The sequence below is a fragment of the Chroicocephalus ridibundus genome, chromosome 2 (assembly GCF_963924245.1).
Source record: "Chroicocephalus ridibundus chromosome 2, bChrRid1.1, whole genome shotgun sequence".
Classification (NCBI taxonomy): Eukaryota; Metazoa; Chordata; class Aves; order Charadriiformes; family Laridae; genus Chroicocephalus; species Chroicocephalus ridibundus.
In genome coordinates, this window is record NC_086285.1 from 146,289,147 (window position 1) to 146,316,797 (window position 27,651).

The 27,651-nt window shown below is 40.4% G+C and overlaps 1 protein-coding gene across 2 annotated transcripts; it reads right to left on the minus strand.

The window, feature by feature from the left end:
* YWHAZ (tyrosine 3-monooxygenase/tryptophan 5-monooxygenase activation protein zeta) lies at positions 1 to 27,651 on the minus strand. Of its 2 annotated transcripts, none has more exons than XM_063327285.1 (6): positions 27,436 to 27,651; positions 24,655 to 24,958; positions 8,366 to 8,489; positions 4,523 to 4,686; positions 4,333 to 4,428; positions 1 to 1,054 (listed from the first exon to the last, which is right to left on the minus strand). In XM_063327285.1, the coding sequence occupies exons 2-6, from the start codon at positions 24,946 to 24,948 to the stop codon at positions 995 to 997; spliced, it is 738 nt and encodes a 245-aa protein (XP_063183355.1). In that variant the 5' UTR covers positions 24,949 to 24,958; positions 27,436 to 27,651; the 3' UTR covers positions 1 to 994. The 2 variants fall into 2 exon arrangements, with proteins under 2 accessions (XP_063183355.1, XP_063183356.1); XM_063327286.1 differs by lacking the exon at positions 27,436 to 27,651 and adding an exon at positions 26,250 to 26,425.

Consider the following 27,651-nt stretch of genomic DNA (forward strand, 5'->3'; position numbering starts at 1 on the left):
TCCATTCATAAAACTTTTATTCCACTTACATCAACTTAATACACATGTTCTGAACAGTTATGCTTGGATTGTTCATGAAAATTTCATAAGACATTAAACAAAGCTAGCCATCATCTCAAGTTATTTCCCTGTTAACTATTTTTACAGCACATGCATGTTAGGCAAGTATCAAAAAAAAATCACAAAAGCAAAAAACCTAAAAAAGTTAAATACATGGGTTTTTGTTTTACTGCTGTGCTCGATATACAGTGTCATTATGGATATCAAGCAATTCATTTTTTACTGCATCTTTACTTGTACATTTGTTCTTAGGTTGCTTAAACCATTTAAATACAAATAAAATGTGTAGCAAAAATAATGAAAGCAACAGCAGGTAACTTTACAAATAATGGAATGTGAACCGTTTCTCTGTCCTTCTCTAGAGAAAGTTGACTGGGTTATCAAACTGTCTTAAGGAACACTTCAGCTGCAATCAAAGATGTACACTTGATCAGTATATTCCACAGATTTCACATGTTGACTTGACATGCAATATCTATGGGACATCAGTTTATTCACAGCCGTGCGTGCTCCAGCTGGGATACTCATGCTAACTACACCTGTGGCTGCAACTGATTATCCCTTTTTTTTTTTTTTCCATCGTGACAGACCAATATGCAAGCAGTTGTCTTTGCTTGACATAGAAAGCTGTTTAAACACTGGCCTTGTGGGAAGCCACAATGTACCAAAAGTACTATGCCAAACATGTAAAACTTGTATAAAAATTTCACAACCCTATATTGGCCACCTCAGATGAAAACAGATAAGTTCCCCAAATGTTAACTGGCTCTATTCCCCTAATATTAAACAAAACCACATGGGAAATATAGAAATCCAAATAGAAGTAACATAAACCTGTCAAATCGTAAACAAAAACTATTTGTGGGACAGCATGGATGACAAATGGTCTACTGTGTAAATTTCAGAATGAGGCAGACGGAAGTTGGAAGGCTGGTTAATTCTCCCCTCCTTCTCCTGCTTCGGCTTCATCTCCTTGGGTATCCGATGTCCACAACTGTTCAGAAAAGAAAACAGATTAAAACATGTCAGACGTTAACTTTTATGATTAATAATTAATAAGGAATTACTAGAAAGAAAGCCTACTTCTTAAAAAAGAATTTTGTAAGAGGTCCTACTAAGCACCATGCGGAAAAAAGCACACATTAACATGAATATATTTCTGGGCTATTACTTCTACACAAGACAAAATGGGAATCTAGTCCTAGGTGCCCCAACCCTACGCTGCATTTAATGAGGAAGTTCATGAACAGGCAAAACCAGAGGCTCATATCCACAAGGCTCACTAAAAGCAGGCAAGAATCAAACCTACAGAAGAGATACAAGAGAATCAGGAACTAAGAATACTTGGTTTCCTGTGGATTTATACCTTCTCCTCAAGTGAGCTTTACACATCTTTCTGAAGGAAGAGCCTCAGTAAAGGTCTCTCTCCACATCCAGCATTAGAGTGAATGCTACCTTTTCTTCAAAAAAAGGCAGCTGAAGTTTATTTTTGGTTTTTAAAAACAAAAGCATTTCACCAAAATCTCTACCCCCTTGGCTCTGTTCAGTCAGTTGTGCTCCCCTTCAGCTTCCAAACTTGGAGGGCAGGTAAAGGAGGGAAGAAAATCAGGCTAAACATGCAGTATGCACATAATCTTATTTTCAGCTCCCTAAAAATCATACTAAGGAGCCATATATCAAGATTAAGTACAACTAAGGAAACTAAGCATCGGTTCCAGAGCAACACCCAGGGCAAAGAAGTTATTTTGTGAACCAAGTGTTTCACCGCGCTGGTTACTTCCAAACTATTACCAGCCCAGTATGATTTGTAATCTCTTGCTTTATGGAGTTATAGCAGCATTAACCGAATCCTTCACGCTCTATAGCATAAGGTGGTAAAACCCACATACAACTAATTCTCTCTGCTACACTAAAGTCTCACAAGACACTATAATAAATGAATAAATTTTAAAAATCCATCATCAGAAACATTTTATCCTTTCCAGGAGTATAAGACAATAGAGAAACTTGCACAAGACCAGTAGCCTTGTTCTTGCTCTGAACGTAATACATGATATCTGCACTAAATGTTCCTTGCAGAAGGCATTAAGCAACAAGTTTGTTTACTGGAGACAACAGCATGTTCGTCAGTGCCCAGCCCCTGCATTACATCCTGTGCTACGCTACATTATTAGAATACTGTGTTATTCTCAACTTCAGTACTATTCTTGTGAGGAACTGTTAGTAAGAACAGTTTTATTAGAATTTTATCAGAGCCTTCTATCCTAAATCCTCACCTCTAGAGTACGTACAGATATATACGTATATATATTTTTATTCATTAAATAAAAAGGGCCTGACTGGTATGAAGGGAGAATTACCAATTGAAAGTATAGTTTAACAAATCTGCTGGGGAAAAAAAAACCCTTAGGGCTTTTATTTTTTTTAAAAGAAAAAACAATTCAATAAAAGAGCAAAGAAGGAATTATCTAGCAATCCCAGTAAAACAGATTTTGACTTGATATATTGAACAACCCTCTGAGCACTTCTCTGCCTTCAGTCCCTGCTGAGAATAAACACAGACTCTTCTTCAGCCATACAAGGCTCAACGTAAAACGAATCAACAACTGAGGAAACTGCTCCTGCACAGAACTGATCAACATGCTGAACCATTGTCTAAAGCCTTTGTAACAGACTTGCGTAACCGGCAAAACAGACCTTTTTTACATTTATGAAATTCATTGCAGTCTTTCTCAGTCACACATACATCGAAACCTATTTTTCTACCTCAAGAAGCTGTAGAAAAACATGGAATCCATGCACTTGTACAGGTCACGCTAAGCGTTTAAAGCAAGTCATATCATCCATTCAAGAATACGGATTCCTGCAGCTGTCCACAGCTTTCTCCCTTTTAATGGAAAGCTCACATCAATTATCAGGCCTACTTCCATAACTCACACACTATGGCAGCTCAGTCCAACTTCTGCTCTTGTATGAAACAATTTGCTTTCCAACTGCTATGACAAGCTTTACATTATTTTCACTGGGAAGCTAGCAATTAAAGTCAGCTTCTATTATCTATTTCAATACTGCCATTCAAAGGACAGCTCTTGAGCAATCTCACACAAGGGGACAGCACACAGAGACATTGAGAGCAATGCCAACCCTGTATCTGTCTCCATTACAGAGTTTGAGAAATCTCTTCCATTTGTTTTGTAAGCAACAGCTGGAACAATCACAAGTGGTTTTTTTCAGTAGTGTTAAGTTGCCATTCTAGTGGAAAAGGTTCCAAGGAACAGAGAAATAAAGTGTTAGAAACAAAAGCAGAAAATATGGCAACTCCAATTTTACAGACCTGTACAAGTTTACTTCTAGTTATGTTAAAAAAGGCCTAGCTACTTTGTAAATGTCTCTGATATCAGATGCACAGAATGTGAACAAGGGGTTACATCTGGCAACAAGAAGTGCTTATTTTTTCAGTTCTGGCTTGCAGCTCTCCCTCCCCCAGCCTCAAAGACCGGGGAGTGAACTATGCCATTAATTACACTATTGCATGTTTGCTTACATTTACTGTTTCATTTGCTTTAGATGTTTATCTTTGCCAGTTTTAAAGTTCAAAGCAGGTTAAAAAAAACCCCCCACACAAGATGAAGATTTTGATTACTCTGACAGAGCAACACAATCTTCATCTATAACTTACACCACAGACAGCTGTAAGTCCAAGGAAAGAAATAATTAAGACAGTTGTTCTACAACTGCCACGGAAATAGCCTGGCTAGCACGGATTCCAATTTCAGCTTTACCAAAATTAAAGCCAAACAAAAATCTCCTAAACAGCTAGTAAGTCCATTTAAAGGCCTGTTATGTTTGTAGTTTTCAGTAGGATCTATTCCTTGCACATGCAATCACACAGAAAAAGCTATATGCAATTTGACATAAGTTGTGACGAGGCAAATGTGACTGTATTCTCAAATGCTGTTTAACAAAAGACAATAGCTTTGCTAGTCACAGTCCAAACTACGTCACTTACTTAAACAAGCTTAATTTCTTGAATAAAAAAAACAACTGAAAAGTTTGGTCAATTTGTCATGTCAGAAAACTGTGTTAATTAGCATGCAGACAAAAGAGACTAGGCAAGAGAAAGAGATGTAGCTCAGAAAGATGGTGTACCTGTAAACTCATCTGTAAGTAAATGACAGGCACAGTTCCACAGCTGAGAATGAACAGGACAGCTCTGGGTGCCACAAAGACCAATCCCATTATTAACAATACGCAAACTTTAATAATACTCACTGTCAAGTTGTCTCTCAGTAACTGCATTATTAGCGTGCTGTCTTTGTATGACTCTTCACTTAATGTATCAAGTTCAGCAATTGCTTCATCAAAAGCCTAGTGTTATAAAAATAAACAACAACTCCATTGGCCATGCGACAAAAGGTTATGAAAATAATATAAACGGATTTTCCCCCCTCCTTAGACTTACCGTTTTTGCAAGGGAACAGGCTTTCTCCGGGGAATTAAGAATCTCATAATAAAACACGGAGAAGTTTAGAGCCAGACCTAATCTGATAGGATGTGTTGGCTGCATCTCCTTTTTACTGATTTCAAAAGCTTCTTGATATGCTTGTTGTGATTGCTCCACTATCCCTTTGGGGAAAAAACAAACACACACAAAACCCACAACAAGTAAGTAATTCACATACTGTTTTCAGACATACAATCAGAACTGTGTTCACGCTTGCATGAACGAAGTATGTTAAGACCAAACGCCAGCGAGTGAGCACTTTACCTAACAAGTTCCTATTTTATGAAGATTTTACTAAATTACATTTTTAAAATATTCAAAAAGCCGAAGTTGTCACTGACTAAATCACAGGTTTGAGTCTCTCCCTGACACCCTGTGACTACTTGTATTTACGAATGTTTGCTGCAGTTTTGTAGCACCTAAGGAATATAAACCCCACCACCTACATGAAAAGGTAAAAAAAAAAAAAAACCACAAAACCAAAAAACCAAAAATGGAAGTTTTAACTACACATAGGTTTGATATAGTACCACAATTTCAATGCCTTTAAATGCTGCAAAGCATTACAGATCCACGTTTTAGTCACAGAAAACAAAGGTGACCTTTGCCTATCATGCTGAACCCTTTCAGTAACAGCCATCTATGAATTCCCATTCACATTGCTTAGCACAGACATTGTGGCATATCTCAACCCGAATTAAATATATTTATTTTTAAAAAGCTTCCAACACAGTTCCATTTCCAATGCAGATATGGAAAGCATTTTTACCTAACTTTAATGTTCTACTACCTACAAATTTTGAAGGAGAAAAATTAACAATTGGTCTCCTTTTCTAGAGATTAATCTTTTTCCATTCTCTTAATTGATTCAATTGTACAAGTTATAAACGTTTGGTGGAAAAAAACAGCTCTATGGTGTACTCTAAGATTGAAGAGCTCAACAGCTTCTGTTCTCGCTGAATGCACTTGAACTTATGAGCAGACTATGCCTGCACAAGTCAGAGATCCTGGCCCAGCACAGCCCACAAGCTGGACGATGCCCTTGATGACTGCAGGAGGCAAGAGATGCGCTAGACGCTGAGCAGAAAGGGACCATTGCTCCTGCACCCTCCAAGGCTGTTAATAGCATCTGAGAAAAAGGTGGGCAGGAAGTCATTCAATTCAGATGCAAAAGGATCCCAACCCTAACGTTTCTGGAGCAGACCAGAAACATATCCAGCATCTCTGCAACAGCAGCAGTCACACATATTCAAAAATAAAGGAAGGAATTTTAGGCTAAGGACTTAAAAATACATCACTGTTTAAGTCAGAATTACTCAAAGTCTGAGAATAACCGAATACCAATATTAAGGATGTCTACCTCTATTTGTTCACCTTTATGTATTCACAAAAGTTAAAGCATTGTATTTTTCTCTTCAACATGGGAGGACACTCACTGCACAATTATTCTACTCTTTGTCCTTTCTACACTCATCACTAATAATGGAGTGCTTCAGAAAAATCAGACAACTTCCTAATACCTTGGAAGTGACCAGAAGTTGGTATATTATGGTTGAGAAGAACCAGATTTACTCTAAGTTCAATTTAGAGATAGTGAGAAGTGTTTCGCTGTTCCCATAATGGAAAAGCTTTAGAAAATGGCACTGTTCAGGAAAGGCAAAACAAGCAAGGTGAAAAATAAGTAACTTCAAAGAATGAAGCTGAGCATTTTATTTTTTAATCATTTTTCTTTAACATACATAATTTCCAAAAGAAAAAAAATGGTCTATTTTTTCCTCATTTGAGAAAATACAGTTACCTTTTGAGCAGTGATTTGGGGAACTTAGTGCACAATTGCATGTATTCTGTTAATTTTTAAATCAGTCAGTATAGAAAAAGTTGCAAGATTTTTAACCTTGAATTCTTTAGAAAGCGTTGTACAGTTCCAAAGTTCAAGGCTAAAGTAGTAGGGTGAAGCACCTGCTTGACATTCCTGTCCATCAGATTGCTGTACAAAACCTCAGTTGATAAAATAAACAATGTGGTTTATGAAGATAAAAATCCAATTCCTACAGTTGGGAGCTTTATACTGTTGCTGTATTTACTGCAAAAGGCTGAAAGAGTACTGTCCACCTAAATTGGCCGTTATTTCCTGAACAATAATTATCAACGGCTCTTCTTCAAGGTCACAGACAACATACAGGAAAAGCCTGTGAGCTGAAATGCCTGGGGGGGGCGAAATCTTAAATTCAGGAGCCATAGCAACTATGAGCTAGATGGGCTTTCAATACATTTTCTTCATCTGGAAACACACTAAAAACTGCTCTGCCAGGAGACTGGGTTACATAAAAATGAACTTCAAAACCACTTTAAACAAAGATTTTCGCAATCTAATTTTAGAGTCTGTAACTTAATCCTCAACAGAAAAAGAAACTTCGGGACTCAAAATATTGTGCCTTCTATGCATGTGAATAGAGATTACTAAAAGGAAAATATAATTACTCTCTGTACAGTACCAGATCTAAAACACTAGTTACACAGACAATTCTGCCACCACCAAGACTGGGTCAGTTTGTATGGAGTATCAAGCATCACAAGTCAAATCAAGCCTTATTATACTAAGTATCTTTATGCAACTCCCTATTATTCAGCATACTGGGGAAACTAGGCTACCCTGTGTACCGTGGATGTAACACATATGCCACAAAGCTACAGCAGACGCATCTATGCCCTTGAAATTATTCCAAGTCTGTTTCACCTCTATACCAAGTTTCTGTGAAGTTGCACAGAGGTCTTTCTGTATCATAGTGAGAGAGCAGCACAAGGTCACAGGGGCACCACAACTTCAACAGCACCGCAAGGAACCTGTAAGTCCTACAAAAGGTCAGAGTGCTAACAGGCATAAACCACACAGCTGAATGGTTCCACAATAATCCCTGAAGTTCCAAGTCCATGCATCCAGACTGCTTGCACACTCCCAAGCATCCCATGCACATGGGCTAGCAGAAGCTACCAGACTGGGCTCTGTGCTGCTCTTCAGGGCACGCCACCACCAGTCCTAAACTGACTCGAGGAAACAGCTTAACAGCTCATTGCAAACAGTGCTATCTAAACATGATGTGTCATTTTGAATTTTGAAGGGTGTTCTCTTCAACTACAGCAGTTAAGCCACCTAATATATTCAGTGCTGTATATTAACTTTTCTAACTAAATTTAGGTGAAGGCAACTTACCTGCAATTATGACAAGCTGCTTACAAGATGATAAAAAAAATTTGAGGAAATAAAAAAAAACATTTGGACATTAAAACTACCATGGTTATGGAAGAAATTTTCCTAACAGTAAGATTAGTTTTATTAATCCTTTTCTTCTCCAGGTGGTTTCTAGTCTCTTTGCTCACTGAACCTATGCAGACTTTTTGTATTCTGTAGAAACGCAGGAGAAACAGCATGAATAAGACTTCAAAAAGCTACAAGACTTTGTTCCCCTGCAAAGAGGTAAAAACCCAATACTCATCCGGGCAGAAGATGCATAAACCTACACTTCAGTGATAAATCAGATGCACGCACACACACATAAGTTGGAGTGGATTTCAAGAGTTTGTGACTGAACATCTGCTCCCTGCTTGCAATGGCAGAGGTACATGGAGATTTTTATAACTCATTTGAAAGCCAATGACCAATGATTTTTCTTCCAAAACCAGAAAGCCTATTACCAAAGAAATGTACATCTAAATCAGAATTATTCTAAAGTCAGTCATGTCACCATCCCACCAAAAGCAATCTAATTTGACAATATTTATCCACAAGCTAACATACAATACCTTTCTTGTCATCTCCAGCAGCAACCTCAGCCAAGTAACGGTAGTAGTCTCCTTTCATTTTCAAATAGAAAACTTTACTTTCTGCTTGTGAAGCATTAGGGATCAAGAACTTTTCCAACAGAGACTAAAAGAGAAAAAAGAACATAGTGTTTTGAACATACATACTTTTACAGAGCACTGAACCAACAATTCAATTATACTACAATCTATTTCAAACTCAAGACAGCTTTACTTTTTGCTTGTTTTCTTCACATCCTACATAGCATATTCAACTAAGGAGAACATATTCTGGATCACAATTCCAGCTACAAAAAGGAATGCTGCATGCTGTGACTCGACAGGGGGAAGACTGTGTTAATTTAGCAGATGAGACTTGTATGACCAAAGCAAGGGTTTCTATAAACTGTTGTACAGTACCCTGACAAAAACAAGGTAATCCAAATTGTCTTGGCAGAGGGTACACAATGGAAGAAAGTCTGCATTCACAGAAGATAGTAAAAGGATCTGAAGTATCAGCTGCCAAATCAGAGACCCAAATATCTTACATACACAGGCAATAAATAGGCCTCATTAACCTAGTTCCCATTAACTGGAACGCTGTACTGGCATCACCAGCAAGAAACTGCAAGGTGAACCTGGATTCTTGCATTTCCAGACACCTGACAGTCTGACAGTCAGTTGTGTGGCACTGAAAAGGATCATCTATTTGACTTTATGTGCTGCCCTAACAGGTGTTTCCTATATCTTCTGAAACAAGGGTTGCTCTCTCTGGAGTCACTCCACCAAATCCTCCCTGTGGGCTGCCTGTTAAGACCAGGTTTTTCTAGATTATTCTAACTGCTTATTAAATTAACATAGCAAGTTCCCAGCTGAGGCAGTCATGTAATTTAGCAAGAGTTCTATTATGATGAAAAGAAAAAAGGAAAAAAAATAAATCACCGACTCCAACACATTTAGTCAAATTAAGGTACAAGCTTGTCAAACTTCTTGATATAGAGTGCTTTAAGTCAGACTTTGAAAGAAAAGCCAGTTATTTAAAAGCCAGAAAAAGTGCAGAAGTGCTCTTGAATACTCAAAATTAAATGAGAAGCTGTTACACATACAAGGCTACATAGCAAATAATTTTTTAAAAGAAGTTTTAGTAAGAATTTTTGCATGTCTTTCTTCCCCTGTAGATTAGATGACTGACGTTTCAGTTTTGTCTCACTGTTTTTAACTCATATTTCCAAGGACACCACAGAAATGGACAATCTAATTCAGTTCCAACCCACAGGACGATGGCTGCTTTACAGTACTTTCATCTAGATAGCACCCTGCAGGCTGAGTGAGTATCTTACACGACGTACTCCTGGGGCAGGCATACCCTGAATACAGTAAGCTGTAACCACTGTACCGTGACAGAGGTACCTGTGGTACCTGCTCTGCTTAACAGGCCAAATGACATAAAGCTACAGAAAACTATATTCAGTTTTCAGAGAAAATTCAGAGAAAGAGCAAGAAGAGCGAACAGGTTTGGTTGGTTGTTTTGTTTTTAATTAAAATACTGCTAATTCATTTTATATAAATCATGAATATTTAGCCTGGTAGCCTCAGCCTTGTGTGAGACCCTTCAAAATGAAGTGACCTGTTGTGACAGCTCTCTCTCATTCCTGTCTCAGCAGATAGGGTAATGCAAAAGTTTGGCTGACAGAAACCAAAATCAAACAAGGTTCGGCCATGCCCATGCTCCAAAGAGATAAAAACCTGTTAATGGACTCTATTAGTTTCAACATAATGGAATGTATTTATTCAATCATCTTTACTATTAGATATTTTCAGTATTGTGGGGGTTGGTATATAGCTTCATTTTATGCAGGGAGACATGGAAAAATACTCAGTGTCCTGGCTTCTTCCCATCTGAACAACAGCAGAGACAATCCTTTGGCAACAAAGAAAACACAACACAAGCACGTCGGCAGCAACAGCATTTTTATGGATCCTATCAAATGGGCTGATGAGCTGCCTCACGTGAAGGGCACCCTTCTGGAGGACGTACCACTATGCGAGAAGGGTTCAGAGCCACCTCTGCTCCAGTGTGGCTGGAACGAAGCAGAAGGCCATAAGGTATATGGGTCATGCGCTTCAGCTCTCCGTAACTACTTACGCACTCTGTTCTCACCATTAGAGAACTTCAAGATTCACAGCTATGACATTTTTCATCAGTGCCAAGAAACTCTGACTTCAATGTCAAATGAAGGTTCCCAGCTACTGAGAATAAGGCTCCTTATTAGTTTTTCTCTGTAGGGCTGCAATTAAGTCAGGTGTGTCAGTCTGCACCTACCCTTCTGGCACCACGGGGAGTTGCCCTCCTTCTGTCCCCTCCATTAATTGGTCAGACGAAAATATTGTCAGTGATTCTAGAAACTGAAGTCATTCATCATCCACATAGAAGGTTGTTCAATTAAAAAGTACAGCTCTGCTCGCTCCCATAGCAGCAACCAAACTTCCAGACTTAAAACTTCACTTAGGCAACAAATGAGGTGAAGTTCTTTGCAAAACACCTAACTGAATGGGTGAATTGGACCAGCAGACAGAGAAGAGGAAAGACTACCAAATGAGATAGGCTTTCTAATCAGATAGATACTAACAGGGCAACAGCAGCTCGGACAGTGCGTAAACCTTGTATTGAAAAAAAGTTTTAAACCCATACCTAATTTAGGAGACGGACAAACTAAGAAAATCCTGTTGAACAGCTATTCATAGAATATAGCCTATGCAAAGAGGCTCTGACTCTGAGACTGCGCTGGTAGCTTGCTCATATCTGGATGAAAGGCTCTATTCTATACAAACAACACGTAGGACTGGTAGGCCACATATCTTTGGAAGAATTTTATTTATGCCAAATACTTCATAAATAGCAACAACAAAACCTGAAAGCAGATTAACATTTAAAAGCTAGCATGTGAAATTACTGAAAGGAGATCTCTCCCCTATTATTTATCTAGTACTATATATTCAGTTTCTGCTGTTTGTACCAGTCTTTTTAGTTCAGGATATATTTTCTTTTACTGGCGTAAGCAAGCATAAAACACTCCTTTGAAGTTAGCCTGAAGATTCAGGGTACTCTGATTTATCCTAGAGATTGGCTGTGAAAGCTGCAGTCTGTATGGAGGTGGTGTGGCTACAGAAAGGCATACAGATGAGACCAATAAAACTACTGACCTTTTGGAGTTCAGTTACAGAAGATAACGTAAAATGCTAGGCATAATGAAAGGCATAACCAATCTAACACTTTGTTATCTTATGGGGAATATCTTTTTTTTTTTTTTTAAATAGCTTTAACCGCAAGGCTCCTCTGGAAGATACAATTTTTTCCACATGGAAGACTATCTTTAAGACTATATTTAAGTCCTATTGATGGCTTCTGTTTGTCCAAAGCAGAATAAACAGAAACAAGAACGGTTCCGATAGTACCACTAATATATGCCTACCTTCTCTCTCCATTACCAGTTGATATGACAATGATTATCAGTATAGAGCTGATAACCATATGGTCCACTAAAGTGCTAACAGCTAGTCCAAGATTGTACCAGTAAGCTGATCTGTAATGACTAAGTTTGTTGGGTGATCTGCGTCACTGCGATGCATACAACACCCTGACAACTGGAGTCCACTCAGCACGGGTATATTATAGCTACATGGTATGTAGCTAAGCCCTCATGCTCATTCATGACATTCCTGCTATCGTGCCAAATTCCCGTCCATTTTTGATATATACTAATATGCACTAACTACAATTCCATGGGCAGTAATTACAGTGCCTCAATCAGAATCTAGTAGAAACAGCTTTTTAAACAAAATCAAAACACCGCTCCCTGCCCCCAAAACCCCACAACTACTCAGCCGTAACTGTCAGAGCTTTTAATTTGACAGCAAGAATCTAACTGCTGTGAAACAAACCATAGCATTGTAGTCAATTAGGCAGATGCAGCAGCATCTCAGAGCACTTTTCAGCCAAAATCTGTAACAGCTTGTATGACTGCTTCTAATACTTTTCATAGCAAAGTCATACACAGTCTTTCCAGAAAGACTTAATGGAAAATTATTACTTTAAACACCCCCCCCCCCCCCACACACACACCTGCATGTACTAAATTTGAATACCAACTCTTACTAATATGTTGGCCGTTAAAAGATCAGGCTTCAACACTTCACATCTGCCAATTGTGATTACGACTAAGTTAACAGCTTTCTGGTACCCTGAACTGGGAGAGACAGCACATTCGAACTCAGGAGATGTCACCTATGCTCACACATACCTAGATAAGAAATCTCATAGATTTGGTATGGTCCCCCATCCCCAGCAAGTATGCACTAGAGAAAAGTCTTTGTCTCCAAAAACATAACAGAGGCTGCATGCACACAGCTTCGTTATTCTACTGGCAAACTTCAGTCCTGGCTTATTTTAAACACTGAACTGGTACGAGATTTACTTTCGTCATTCTTACACATGTTCTTTTGCCAGAGCAGGACACAGTCAAAAGATGGCAACATTAAGCACACTGCATTTGGTGCCTATTTTGATGAAAGGCCCTATGGACTTGTTCCTGTGGTTTTGCAAGATAAAGTCTGAAAGCTAAAGTCAAACTCAGTTAGGAGTGTGAAGGAAGCACAACAAGCAGTAATTCTGTGTTACAAAAAAAAAAAAAAAAAAAAAAAAAAAAAAAAAAATCAAACCCCAACACCCAACCCTCTACAAAAAGTCTGCCTGCTTCTTACTACAAGTAGACATGCTTCAGTTTGTCACGTTGTGGTGACAACTTCAGTTGAAGACAGGAAGCCAACCCACAAAGACTTGAATAGTCCTTTCCTGACACTTGAAGCCTACAACTACCCTTCTTTTAAAAGCATTTGCTTACATCTTTGGCAAACGAATTGTGTGGGTCAGAACACTATTCCCAAATTCATAAGAGCATTAAAATCAATGCCTCAGTTTTGCCTTGTTGCTTATAGTTCTGTGCGTATTTCCCTTTATTAAAGGCTCAGCCTCAGCACATGTTATTGCCTGGGAACTTTAGATAATTATTAATGGACTTGAGGATTGCAACAGCGCCAATTTTCTATTTAAGATATTTCTCTCCTGACAAACAGGAGAATAAGAATAAATTCACCAGATTCTAGAAAGATGTAGTTTTAAATAAGCAGGTATATATGGTTAAAGTACTGAAAGCAAGAAACTTTGTTTTTAAATACCAAAAATTGATTATTAAGATACATTTTTGAGTAAAAACTCTAGAACTATCGAAGAAACAAAACGATATTGCTCTTGCACGGAAGAGCCAAGCCGCAGAATGGCAAAAATCCAGAAGAATACACTGATAAACATTAGGTAGTTTAAACAGTATCAGTTTTGCTCAGAGCTAACAAGGCAGGCCTTATGTTTTCATGCAGTAACATAGTTACGATGTTATTTCTAGTTTTGAAAATAAGTTACACAGGAGTATTAGCTGAACTTTAATTTACATGTCATCCATCTCTAGTATATTGCATGGGGATGAAGATGGCATGGAAGAACTCTTTGTGTTTTAAATTAATGGAAAACATGAAAGAAACGTTTTTGGTTTTTTTTAACTCAACCTGAAATCTATTTCACGCTAACTGACGGTGGCCTAATATTTTCATGAGTTAAGCAGCATGCCACTATCTTTCTCCAACATATTACAAGAATACAGGACAGATTGTACTGGCTGACAGGACTCTTCTGTCTACTAACCTACCTGCAACACTTGCCCAAAAGAGGATACCATTGGAAAAATACATGAAGAAAGCAAGAAAATGCCATGCTCCTGTTAGCCTCCATCAATGCCTAAGGACTTCCTGAGCCAGATGTGTTTTCTCTGAATGTAGTAACCTTCAACAGGCTTCTCATCCACATTCCACGCACTTGTCCAAACTCCCCTTACATCAACATAACCCTAATACCCACAATACACTATGGAGAAGAAGCTGGAGACACTTGACTACCTGCAGAGGAGAAAGTGGTACTGTTGTCTTAAACCTACTTCCCAGTTTCATTAAAAAAGAAATTTAGCTTATAAAAGCACTGGTATTCGAGTCTGCATTTGTTTTGAAAGACTACCAGATAATCTCAGGCTATTTGAAGAGTTTCAGTACCATTCCCAAATAGGAATCCAAAGCCCCTGCTTTTGATTCACACCATCCAGGTAGCTATTTACTTTATTCTTTACAAAGGAAGAAGGTGAGCAGAGGAGGAGGGAAAGGAAAATAAGAAAAGTGTGATGGATATTAAGAAAAAGGACATCCAGCTGAAGCCCTGTGTTAAAACAAGCAATAAAATTACAGTCTATTGAATCTTTAAGATTCAGCTTTCCAGATACATCAAGATACATCTACCAACAAGGAGCATGAGTATTTTAAAGAATTACACATATGTAACTATCAAGTGTACTTAGGTAGGCATTCAAAAATATTGATTCAGATCAGTGTTTCCAGGTACACACTTTGGAGGAAAAGCTACATGTACTTGCTTTCACCAAGTGGAACTCACTAACCAACCAGCACAGTAACTGCAGCACACCTTTGTTAAGATGTTCTTTTACAGACTTCTATTTTGATGACGAAGTTATCAAAGTAGGCCACCTGTGCTGGACAAGTTCAAGATGCCTATCACTCCCATAAAAAGCTAGTGTGTCATTTTCCAGGTATGTGTTCTGTGCCTCAGCACCACAGTTAGGAAAGTTACTCGGGCTATAAAACAATACATGCAATCAGCTGTACTGCAGACTGGCACACATGCTACAAAGAGTTTAATTAAGCTATCTGTGGACAGTAGAAATTTTATTTAAACACATCTATCTGAATTGTTGGAGGGAAGTGACAAATATTTGTATTTTTAAGGGGAGTATTTTTAGACAATTCCTTCCCAAACCCAGGCTGTTTTGAGACAGGCTCATTATGCTGCTTCTGATTACAGTTCTATGCAGATCAGGGCTCTGCAACTGCTGCCTCATGGGTGACCTCCAACCCTCTTGGTGGAAAACCAAAAGGACTGTTCTACTGTCAGCCTTATACTCCAGCCAAAAGCAAAGCCTCTTGTTTAAAGTTAGCTACAGGTTTCTATGTATTCATTTGCTCACTAGAACAGGAATACAATAAAATCTGTCAAATACTAGTGGCTGCTGTGGTACCGGAGATCTCTCTGGTAAAACATCTGCTGAAGAAGGAAACAAGCCTGCTGCCTGTTCTCAGTAGCAGTTATTCACTCTTCCCATCAAATTGGCTGCCCACAGAAACAGACAGCAGCAGAAGTTTGAAAAAGGTGAGAAGGCTGGCTGGAAGAGATGAGGTAAGAACGATTCCTCCTCTTAGCAGGGGAGGAATTCAGAATTTGGGACAAAGGACTTTCACTGGCAGGAAGGAATTTGATTGTGGAGTTCAAACAACACTGGGAAGATGTGACATGCACGGGGACACCCAGGATTGACAAGAGCAGGGAAAAGGTACACTTGATCAGACATTTTGCTGTAGTCTATCTGGTAAAGACCTAGAAAGGGAAAAAAAATGGAGGATATGAGGCTTAAGTAATAAGAGAGTAATTGAAAAAAGAACTAAAGGAGAAAAGGGAATCCTGTATAACAGGAAGAATGGCAAGAAATTTTAGCTTATGAAAAAAAGTACTATTAAAACAGTCTGAATGTGTTTCTTTAGAAAAGGGAAAAAAAGCAGTATCACATATGGACAAGCAAACATGGAAGAAGTAGGACACTCAGAAAAAATTATCTTCATGCTGACACGTATGCTGGGGGATAGAACTAAGTCAGTAAGAAGTAGGTGTATGCACTAAAACACCTACAGGGTGCTTAGAGGGAAGATATGGCACTTAAGGACAGACATACTACTGGTCTGCATAAAAAGAAAAGGATTGGAACTGAGACAACGAGGAGCAGTATCTCAGTTCACGTTTTTACAGCCACACACGTAGCTCTCCTTGCAGATCTACCCTCCCCAGCTTAGACTATCACGCCCTTTACTAGCTTATTGCTCCTACCACTCTGCTTTCCAATTAGTATTTATGGCAAGGGAAGCAAATGTGCTTAATATCAGGATACACTCTTTGAGATAACTCAAAAGATTTTATAAGTCCTTCATCCCAATCATCACAGGTTTTTAACAAAGTATGCTTAGCAAACACATGACAGTGAAGGAATCAGATTCTGAAACATAGGCAAAAATACCTCTCTGGTTCAGTAACCAACTCTGAGTAAACTCATACAAAAGGCAGCAGCCAACAAGACACTTAAAAAAATAATTAGGATTAAAGTATTTAATTTGTTGAGGCATCACTATAGACATTAATATACAAACCAGTCTCTGCTGAGGATCAAAGCCACTGTGCAATTTTTAACTTTTTTTTTTTTTTGCATCACCTCATTAATTTATTTCTTGACTATTGGGGACTTGCAACAAAATGGAACGGTGCCAAATGCATCTATCGTTATTCTTTGAAGAAACAGAGTATCTGCTGAGAAACTTGAGATAATACAAAATTGAAACCAAATGAGTTGGATGAGAAATTCTGCTAGACAGGTAGGTCTAAGCGACAGCTGTTGTGTCTGTACTTGAATCAGAACACGTTCTAGCTGTCTTAAGATGCTACAGGTCTGGTCTCTGAAGAAACACCAATAAAAACCCCCACAAACATGATGTAATCCTTTTTATCCTTGGTAAGAAACAGAAATAGGAACCATTTTTCTTTAGCAGCTTGCACTCTGAGAAGATCTGAAACCTCCTGAAGTAGACTATATATCTATTAGGAGTTCATTATAGCATAGAATTGTTAATAAAAGCATTTTATTAACAAAAATGCCATTTTGTCAATGTAAGCCTGCCTTGCACTAGGAGAATCTGATCAGTTAGAGATCAGATTCCTGCTGTTATATTTTGTCACCTGCATAATCACAAAGGGTATCAACACCCAGAAAAAAACCCCAACAAAACAACAACTGCTAACTCATTTGAGCTGCATTAAATCTGATAAAAAAAATAAAATGTTTACAGTTCATCTCAGCAGCAGCACTACTTATTATTTCTTATTAGAAGAGGCATTGCTGTCAGATTTCAAGAAAAATAAGCAACTACACAAGAGCTGACGTTCAGTAAAAAACAAGTTTAAAAAATAATCACAACCTTAATGGTCTCCAACCAGCTTTAATAGCACAAGCTTTCTCAAACTATTTTGAAATAGTAGTCAACTACTGCCTGAATGGATGACCAACTCAAGTTCAGGGCCAGGAGCCGCTGTGTCTGCCTACAGCAAAGAACGAGTAAAGCATTTGAAAACCTGTTTCGGAAACATGTATTTCTGTCAAATGCACGATAACAAGACAGAAGTTTCCAGCGAAAACCAGAGATGGTGTGGCATCTGTTTATACAGATGTACAGAGATAATACACTAACTGTTCATATTCTGAATTTTGTATTTCTACCACTTACAGTTTTCACAGGCACAGTAAAAGCTGGTATCTTAACAATACAGCATTTCTACTCTTAGTCTTCTAAGTAACCAACCAGCGAAAAAACACAGCAGCTTCACAAAATTACAAGTACACACAATGAAGTTCTTGCTTCAACAGCACAGAAGGAGACTGTCACAGGTGACTAAACTTACTTTATTTTGCTGCTTAGAACTGCATATCAGCAGTAAGTGCTTAAAGTACTTGAACACTGAAGGTTGCTGTCAAATTAAGCAAGTTGTTCCTTGCATGCTTTTGAACAGTGTAAGCACTATGTACTTTTTTCTTTTTTGAATCAAAGCCAATTACTGAACATTAATGCCAAGTGAAATTAATACAGCAGACTATTCGTTATAGTAAAGATTTGTTCTACTTCCAATAAATGCAAGAGGATATAGACATATGTATATATGTGTATAAACATGCGTGTGCATAGCTAATAGAAGTATAAAAGGTAACAGCATGTTTACATATTTTTTTGCATTTATGCAGAGCACCTTAGCTGATTTTATGATAAACAGGTACATCAAACACACCTATCAACATTACAGATGCACTTCTTGCTAAGATTAATAAGTACTAGCTCACCTTTGCTCATGCACCCCAACCACCAATAAATTACTTATATACGCTGCAATCTAAAATCCTTTCAAACATGAGCTGAAGTTTCATATATTTACGAACAATTACATGAACAATGTAGAATAAATAAAAACCAACACAAGTCATCTCATATTTGAACTGATCCGTGAATGACATTTTAATTCTCCATCAAGATTCAACAGTTTTTCAAGTTTAATTTGCTTAAAAAAGATAGAACATTTGCTCAAAAAAAAAAAAAAAAAAAAAAAAAGGAAATTGCTCTAGTTTAGGCAGTGCTTTCAGTGCGGGGGGGGGGGGGGGGGAAAGCCAAAACCAAAAAAACCTCCCATAAAAATCCAACAGCCAAAAAAAACCAACCCCAAAACCCCGAAGGAGTGTAGCTACAACCAGGAAAGTGATTAAAGGATTAACAAAGTGAAATCATGAGGTTGATGCGGATTGCCTCAGCCTCCTACCTTCAATAGATGTGAGCAATTACACCAGCCAAACCTTAACTGAAAAAGCTAGACTCAAGAGTTAATCAGAAGCTTAAAGTATAACCATCCTTGGAAGTTAGTAAACCCTGGCTACATTTTGCTCTGTGATATTAAAAAATCCATGCAAAGAAGCATTTGTGAACCAGAGGTACTCACATATTTTCAAATACACCACTAGCGCATTACCAATTACCATCTTTTAATAAAAATTTTAACAACATAAGATGACATCTTGAGTTCTATGTCCAGGTTTGGGCTCCACAGTACAAGAGATACATGGATATACTGGAGTCCAGGGAAGGCCACCAGCATCATTACGGGGCTGGAGCACATGATGTACAAGGCAAGACTAAGAGAGCTGGGTTTCTTCAGCCTGGAGAAGAGAAGACCAGCAGATCTTACTCCTGTACACAGCCGCCTAGAGAAGATGGAGCCCAACTCTTCCTGAAGGTCTACAGTCACATGATGAGAGGCAGCAGACAAATTGTAACATGAGAATTCTGATTACATACAAAGATTATTTTTTTTTCTTAACCGTAAGTATGATCAAATATTATGACAGGCTGTCCAGAGAGGTTGTGGAATCTCCATCCTTAAAGATATTCAAAATTTGACTGACAAGGCCTTGAGCAATGCAGTCTAACTGGATCTGTTCTGAGCAGAGTTGAACTAAATGACCTCCCTTCCAACCAAAATTAGTCAACCAAAACAACTTAAAATAATCAGGACTAATTGTTTCAAAACAAAGATTTTGGGCAACTAACTCCTAGATTTCAAGAAATTAACCACCCCTCTTCTGCAATCAACATTCTGCAAATAGAGGCTTCTACAAATACCTTCCCTTCTTTTCCAAAAACATCAAAAAAAGGACACAGATCTCAAAGACAGAAACAAAGTGCAGTCAAAAATAAAAAAAATCAAGCATGCCTGAAGGAGTCACAGAACTAAAGGTAGCAATTTTCAGACAGAACATTGAATTTTTTGTTAGTATTGGGTATCTTCATAGCACAGAAGGTTGTGTAGTATAATCAGTCACACGAGCTCATAAGCAATCTACTTGTTAGCACCACTCAGTAGGTTAGTTGTGCTCTTTGACCATGAGGAGGACACACTGAACATACAAAGGTTGACAAAATGCTCACACATGTGCATGTCAAAAAGCATATGGCTTTCTACAGGACAGAGGACTACATTTCCTAATCCTGTCATTAAGAATTAGTGCAGAAACAGGTTTTATAGATGTTAGCATAGTAACCTATTAGATGTTTGCAGGCAAGTAGAAAATAGTCCCACAGTAATTTGAGTATGACTGCAATAGGCAATAATTCTGTGGTATGTTCTTTAAAAAGCCATTTAGATGCATTCTAAATGGCATTATGCTCCCTTCCCCCCAGTGAACTGCAGCCCCACGACAGGTTACTAAACCTTCTCCTACTCCCCCCCAAAACAACATACATAGGAAAGAATTGCAAACATAGTCACTTAGCTGGCATTTAACTGCACCTTCTCTTCTCACAACAACTACCACTTCTAAAAAATGAAATATCCATAACAAGCGCAAAGAAAACTGAACAGTGTAAGTACACAAGGAGTACCATTTTACACTTCTGAGCATGAAGTTAGGAAGAAGTAACATGGCGAAGCAAGCAAAAAATTCATATTATTGAGAGGTCCTGAACAGCACCATTACCCATATTCTGACAGGGAGGGAGTGGGAAAAAAGTACTATGTAGCAGTACCTATGTGTGACAGTAACTCTGGAAGGCTGAAGGGCAGCCAAGGTTTCAGGAAGCTCTCTAGACCTTAAAGGGGAACAACTGAAACGGAAAACAGTGAAACAGAGCGCTCGGGCACTGCAAGCAGAGATTTACTTCAGGTATGACTGTGGGGAAACCTGTCAGGAGGAAGAGATATCACCCAGAAGACTGGGCATGGGGGAAGAACATGGGAACTCTCACACAGGGTTCACTTCGGGGACACGCAGGGGACTATTGCTGTACGGCACAACCTAGGGAAGAAAGTGTAACTGTCTTGAATTACATTCATACTAAAATAAAGATAGCCATTCGTGTTTTAAATGATTAGTTTTGCATTTAGCTCATGTCAGAAACTGCCTGAAAGCTACTAGTATAAAGCTCCTGAGAACTTCTAACATGCAAGCAGTATCAGATGTTAGCTATTCAGAGACCTCTCCATAAATTCTTCTCTGTACTTCAGAATCCTCATTATCTGAAAAATTCATCTTACTACAGATTTGGACCACTTCAGCTAGAGCTCTGTTTCCAATTAACTGCAAAAAGCGTTTTGAAGAAAATCCACACCTGTTACATTAATAACAATTTTTATTATGGAAATGACAAATAAAAGATCATTATACTGGTATTTTAGACAGACCTTCCTTTCTACTATAGAAAGTGAAACAGGATGTGAAGCACACAAGTAGCTAGCATGAGGAAAAGTACTTAACAAAAACCTTAATTTCCTGTATCAATATGAAATTTCTGAGGCTGGAAGTTTTCCATAATATGCAAGTACATTTAAGATGCTCGTGTATGGCAATGTATGTCCTTCCCCCCCACTCCCCCATTATTCGTGAAGAATTTGGAAATTCAGTCTTTATTGTTACAATGCAAGGAACTCATACTATGCACAACGTGTCACAACTATTTGCAGTTTATCAGCACCACCAGACCAACTCCAAACTGGAGATGGTTATACTACACCTGAAAATACTCCAGTGTATACCTGACAGAACTGGTGCTAGACCAAGAGATTTGAGGTATCTCCTCTTTGTACAGCAGCACAGAAAAGGACAAGTTCAGGATGTAGATGCTGGCTTTTCCTGCTACAAGGTCAGCGTAAAAGAGAAAAATAAACCATTGGACCTGATCCACATAACTGCTAAAATTTTTATCACCGAGTCAAATAGTTACAAAGTGAGAAAAAAGTCCAGCATTAATTGCCCTTATTCACTCTGTAAGTCAGTGGAACAGCTGGGAACAGAAGCCAGGCAGAGTTTGTATACTCTGTGTCTACTGGATTAGAGGAGCTATTTCTTCCATTCCATAGTAATTTGATTCCAACAATTGAGGGAAGAGAGCGAGAAGCTGCAGAAGAGCCAGCTTTGGCTACATTCTGCTAGTCACAAACACATTCTCTTAATTGGTTTACTCCCTTCAACACTGAAGTTTGGACACCAGTTACTTCCAGGCTCAGCTGTGATGCAGCACCCCAGGGTATTAAATATTACTTAAGAGCCTAGCAGGCAATTGAAGACACAACAGCTCAGACAGACTCACAGTCTTAATAAAAGATACAAAAGTTTTGGAGATGCTTTTGTACTGTAATTGATAAGGCTCCTGACTGAAAGCTTTGAAAGTCTGTTAACACTTCAGGTCCTATTAATGACATACTTCACACCAACCAAGATTTGGTAAGCCTTGTTTTTTCACTTCTGTGAAGAGTTATAGACTAGATTATGCTGTACAAAAACTACAGAGGATCTTGTGGGGGGAAAAAAAAAGCCACCCTAGTTCTATATTTGCACTTAGCATTGTGCAGACTCCTGTTCATAAAAATCAATTAAATACGTTACCACAGTTCTTTTTTCTCTGTTAAACCATAGTGGCTATCAAATAAAGCAATACAGTCAGTCATGTTTCTAGGTTAGTAAGAATGCATGTGAACAGAATATTCCAACAAAGAAAACAAGAATATGTTTTAAAATATAAACCTAATTCTTTAATGTAATTAGCAATGTCAAAGGTGGTACATGCCACCTGAAAGCATTTTTAAATCCTATCCCTTGAATAAAAAAAAAAGTTTTTTTTTTTCTTTTGAACCTAAGTCTAAAAAAGTAGTTTAATTACTACTAATCACTGCCTAAGGCATTGTTTTTTTTATGGATAGTAGTTTTTCCTTAATCTATTAAGAAAAATTGGAGTGGCAACACTGAAGATTAGTAAGACATTAGCTTCCTAAAAGTAGTAACATGTCAAAGAATAGTAACTTCTTTGAATAATGTACATATCTCTCATTAAACACAGAGAGAAGTTCAAGTCCATTTTGAGATTCAGAAGATTTAACAAGATTCCCTCTCATGTTGCCCCCATCCTAGATACTTTAGCTGCTGCAGCAAATTGAAAAACTGGGGTTTTTAGTTTTTGTATTTAGCATGCACAACAAAAGCTAGTTTCACCTCAATCTGGTTTCCATTATCAGAAAAAAAAATTAATTGGAAACACTAAGTTCTTCTAAAAGGGTGTTTTTAAGCCCAATGACTTAATTAAAATGATTTCTTAAACCCAAACGTAGTTTACAAAAGAATTTCAGATCGCTCTGAACTGAAAACATCTACCCCTGAGGACTTTCACACTAATAAAGTAAATTAATTAATTTTAAAAAGAAATAATAATAAATTAGAACGCCAGATTTGGATCCTTATTTCCCTGGCTTAAATAGACGAGCCACCACTTAACAACACAAGAACTAGTAAATCAGTTCTTTCCTATGTACGAGTTGGGCATTTCCATTTTCATAGTGGAAGTTTAAGAGTTATCCTTACACAAGATAATAAGACATACGAAACTGGGTGTGTTACAATAACCATGGAAGCCAGCCTAAACTGGAAGCCAGGACTCAGAGTTATCCATGCCGACTTTTACACACCCTTGGAGAACCAGTCTTCTAGAAGCAATCGTCACCCATGTCATTTAGTTATCTTACAAAGCAAGCAAAATTTATGCTACTCATTGATCTTAATTTTTGTTTGACATCAGATCTTCAAGCGCATACTTAGCTATTTAACACTTCCCTCACATCACATGTCATTCTGCCACCTCCAGGTACGTGATCCCTCATCACATATGGGATGACACACCAGCAGGGTCCACAGTGGACAATTCTACTGCTGACAGTAACATCTACCTCACAAGTGGCTGCAGGACTGGATATCCCTTAGTTCTGTGCTCACTGAAGCACCACAGGTGTATGCAGTTGAAAAAACCCTGACAATCTGGAATAAGCATTTGGAAGAGGTTTGGATTTCATAAACAAGTCTCCTAATGAAAATATAGGGTTGTTTGCCAGGTATACGCACATTTTAACATAACTACAAGCCACAGAAAATGTCTAACTTGAACACCCTTGTACTTTGCTATTAAAAATTTTAAGTTTAAGAGGGTATCACAGCATTTCTACTGCCTCTTCCTGCAGACGATTTTCTGCATGGCTGAGTCATAACTAACATTACATCATCTTACCCAGGGAGGGGCACAATTTCCGTAGAGTAAGAACTACCTCTTACAACTAGAGCAGCATATAAAAGTTGCAGAAATCAAAGCGATCTAGGACACAAATACTGCACTGAGGGGGGAGGGCAGGGGAAAAAACCCCAAACTAAACCTATATCTAGTTCAGTCTCAAAGAAATATGTTGACTTTTCATACCTATTACTTTATATACAATAATGTTTCATCATGTCTCCAAATTCACTAGCATTCATAACTATGATGATTTGTATATAAATAATCAATATACTAGAAGGAAAGAAAAGTCAAGACTTTTTAAACCTTGTCCTTCAGAAACAGCATAGGAGACCATAGCTTTACTAACAGACTAGAAGTAGTCCCAGAGAGCCCAGCACCATTTACCCTGCAACTCGAAGTAAAAATGCATCAACAGTTTCATTATTTCTCACCAGCACATCATTGCAGATGTCTCTTAGCTCAGTCTCAATTTTCTCTCTGTATTCTCGAGCCATCTGCTGTTTTTTCTCAGCGCCTTCCGTCTTTTGTTCAATACTTGAGACGACTCTCCAAGATGACCTGCGGGCTCCTACAACATTTTTATAGGCAACAGAGAGAAGATTCCTCTCTTCGTTGGACAACTCGGCTCCTTGCTCAGTCACAGACTTCATGCAACTTGCCATGTCATCATATCTTTCAGCCTGCTCAGCCAGTTTGGCCTTCTGCACCAGCTCATTTTTATCCATGCTGATATTTCTGAAGAGGAAAAATAGCGAGGCATTATTCAGACATTGACCAAGGACAAAGGTGTTTTAACTTCATATGCAGAGCAACCATTCTCTAAGTAGTTCGGAACTGTAAAGCTACAACGGAAATCCAGAACACAAGGCAAAGAAACACTCAATGCTCTAACACATGAATATGTGGATTGAAGACTTAGTCACTGCTTCCTCCTGAAGAATTGTTAACTTAAAAAAATATGTTATTATTTTAATAAATGCAAACAAAAGCATCCAAAGGTGAACCGAAAGCAAATCATTCCCATCTTATGTGCATAAACAATTCTAGTCCTTTGCCATTGTTCTCTCATAAGACTACTTTCAAGCTGCAGCATGAACTGCATCCAATTATCAATATAACAAAGTCGACAAAGAAAATATCCAATAGTAAGTTTTTCACAGGAACAGACCAAATAAAGTGCAGACAAACAGTACCAGGCAACTCTCTATGCCTTAACAGAATCTTACAGTTACATGCAGAAAGACTTGGCACAGGCAAATCAAATCCCACACTGGATGTTACAGTCATCATCCACCAAATATCTAAATTTCAAGGTGTACACCCTTCAGCAATGTTAACTTCCTCTCCCAAAATGGGATACAGCAGATGTTCTGAGCAAGGTAGTGCTCTCAGCCCGAATGGCTATGCTTTCAGAGACAAAAGGAAATTTCACTATTTAAAAATATTACTTCGACATCAGTATTTGATAGCACAACCTGTCTGAGATGCTTCATAACCTGCATCTTATCAGCACTTTAAAAAAATAAAATCAAGCTCTGCTGAACTGAGATAATGGGATTTTTTTTTTTGGTACATCAGGAAAGAATACTCTCCCGTTACACCCCCATCCTTTTCTGTATCTTGACTCGATCATTTTGAAACCCTGGTAATGTGCTTTGGGATATATGATCCTTTAAAGTCTGACTAGCTTATTAAAGCAAGAACCAATTTTGGTCATGTATGCTTTATGTATTTCTGTACATTCCATACACAACAATCCTGCATCTTAAGCTTTAACCATTAACCTTTTTGTCATTTCATATGAAGTTGCCGCAAACAATAGCAGCACTATCTTCCATTTAGGAACAAATTAAGCACGTTTTAACGTTCCAGCCACCTGAAAGGGAAAGTTTTAGCAGCTCCTACCCCCAACACGGGGGTACAGCCTCAGCGGCGGCTCCGCAGCGTTCGCAAAGGCGCGTTGAGAACTTGACCGCACCGCGAACGGCGGGTTAAGGAGCCATTTTAAGGCAAGGTTTTGGCTTACGGTTATTTACCACCCGGCGTGATCTGGGCGAGGGTGGTTAAAACACCGGCCCCAACGCCGGTGTACCGGGTCGCCCGCAGGCTGCTACGGCAGCATCTTTCTCCGGTGGCCACGCCGCCCGTGTCCTTCCCGGTGGCCGAGGGCGACCGCCCCCCAGGCGCGGCGAGGGCTGGGCGCTGCCCGCGGTTCCCCCGCCGGCGAGGTGACAGCAGAAAATGGAGCGGCCCGGGGGAGGGGAGGGAGGGGAGGGGCGGGCGGGGCGGCGCGGCCCCCCGGGGCTCAGGCGGATCGGCCCCGGGCCGCCCCTCCCCGCGCCGCCGCATCCGCCCGCCGCGGGGACACCGAGCGCCTCGCCGGCCGCCTTTGTCATGGCGGATCGGCGCCGCAGCCCAGCCCACTTTCAGCGCGCGTTAATCCCGCTCACCTCCGCCCAGCGCCGGGGGCGGCGGCGGAGGAGGATGCCGCGTCCCCGCCCAGGCAGCGGCCGGACGAGGGGAAGCCCGCGGGCCAAGCCCCGGGGGACCAGGGGGTGTGGGGGGGCGGTAGAACGAGGGGGCGGCGGAGGAGGAGGAGCCCCTACCCCCGTCCCGGGGGAGCCACCGCTATCCCCAGACCCCTCGGGGGGGTGCGAGAGGGAGGATGGGCGGAGGCGAGCGGGGGCGGGGGGGAAGGGAAGCGCTCCCGACCGAGGGGCGGCCGCTGCGGCTCTTCCGCGCCCGGGCAGCGCTCCCGGCGGGAGACCACACCCAGCGGCGGCCGCCCGCGCCCCGGCCCCCCGCCCCCGCCCGGCGGAGGCGGCGCAGCCCCCCTCCTCCCCCATTCCTTCCTCCCTCCCCAGGGGCGCGGGGTCGCCCCCGCCCGCCGCCCCACGGGCGGGGCCCTCACCTGCCGCCCCCTCCCCCGCCCCGCCGCCCACCGGCGGCTCTCCCCCTCCCCCGCTTTTCCTCCCTCCTCGCCGGCGGGGAGGGGCGGCCGCGGCCTCACCTGCGCGGCCCCCACAACGGCCCCCACCGCCCCGCTCCCTCCTCGCGGAGCCGCCCTACCGCCGCCGCCGAGGCCGGAGAACGAGGAGGGCGGGGGGGGGGGGGATCGGCGCTGCCCGCCGGCCGCCTCGTTCGGCCCCCACACCCCCGCCGAGCCCCCGGGGGCAGGGTGGCGGGGCGGCGGCGCGGCCGGGCCCCGTTACCTGTGGGCGGCGGGAGCGCGGCGGCGGGTGTCTCGGGGCGAGCGGGCGGGCGGCCGGCGCGGACTGTGCCTGTCTGGCGGCTCGCTGCGCTGCAGCCTCTCTCCCAGCGCCACACACGGCGTCTCCGCCAATCAGCGCGCTGCAGCGGCACGGGCAGCGCACCGCCCGTGACGTCAAGCCGGGGCCATGGCAACGGCGGAGGCGCGAGCGCCGAGC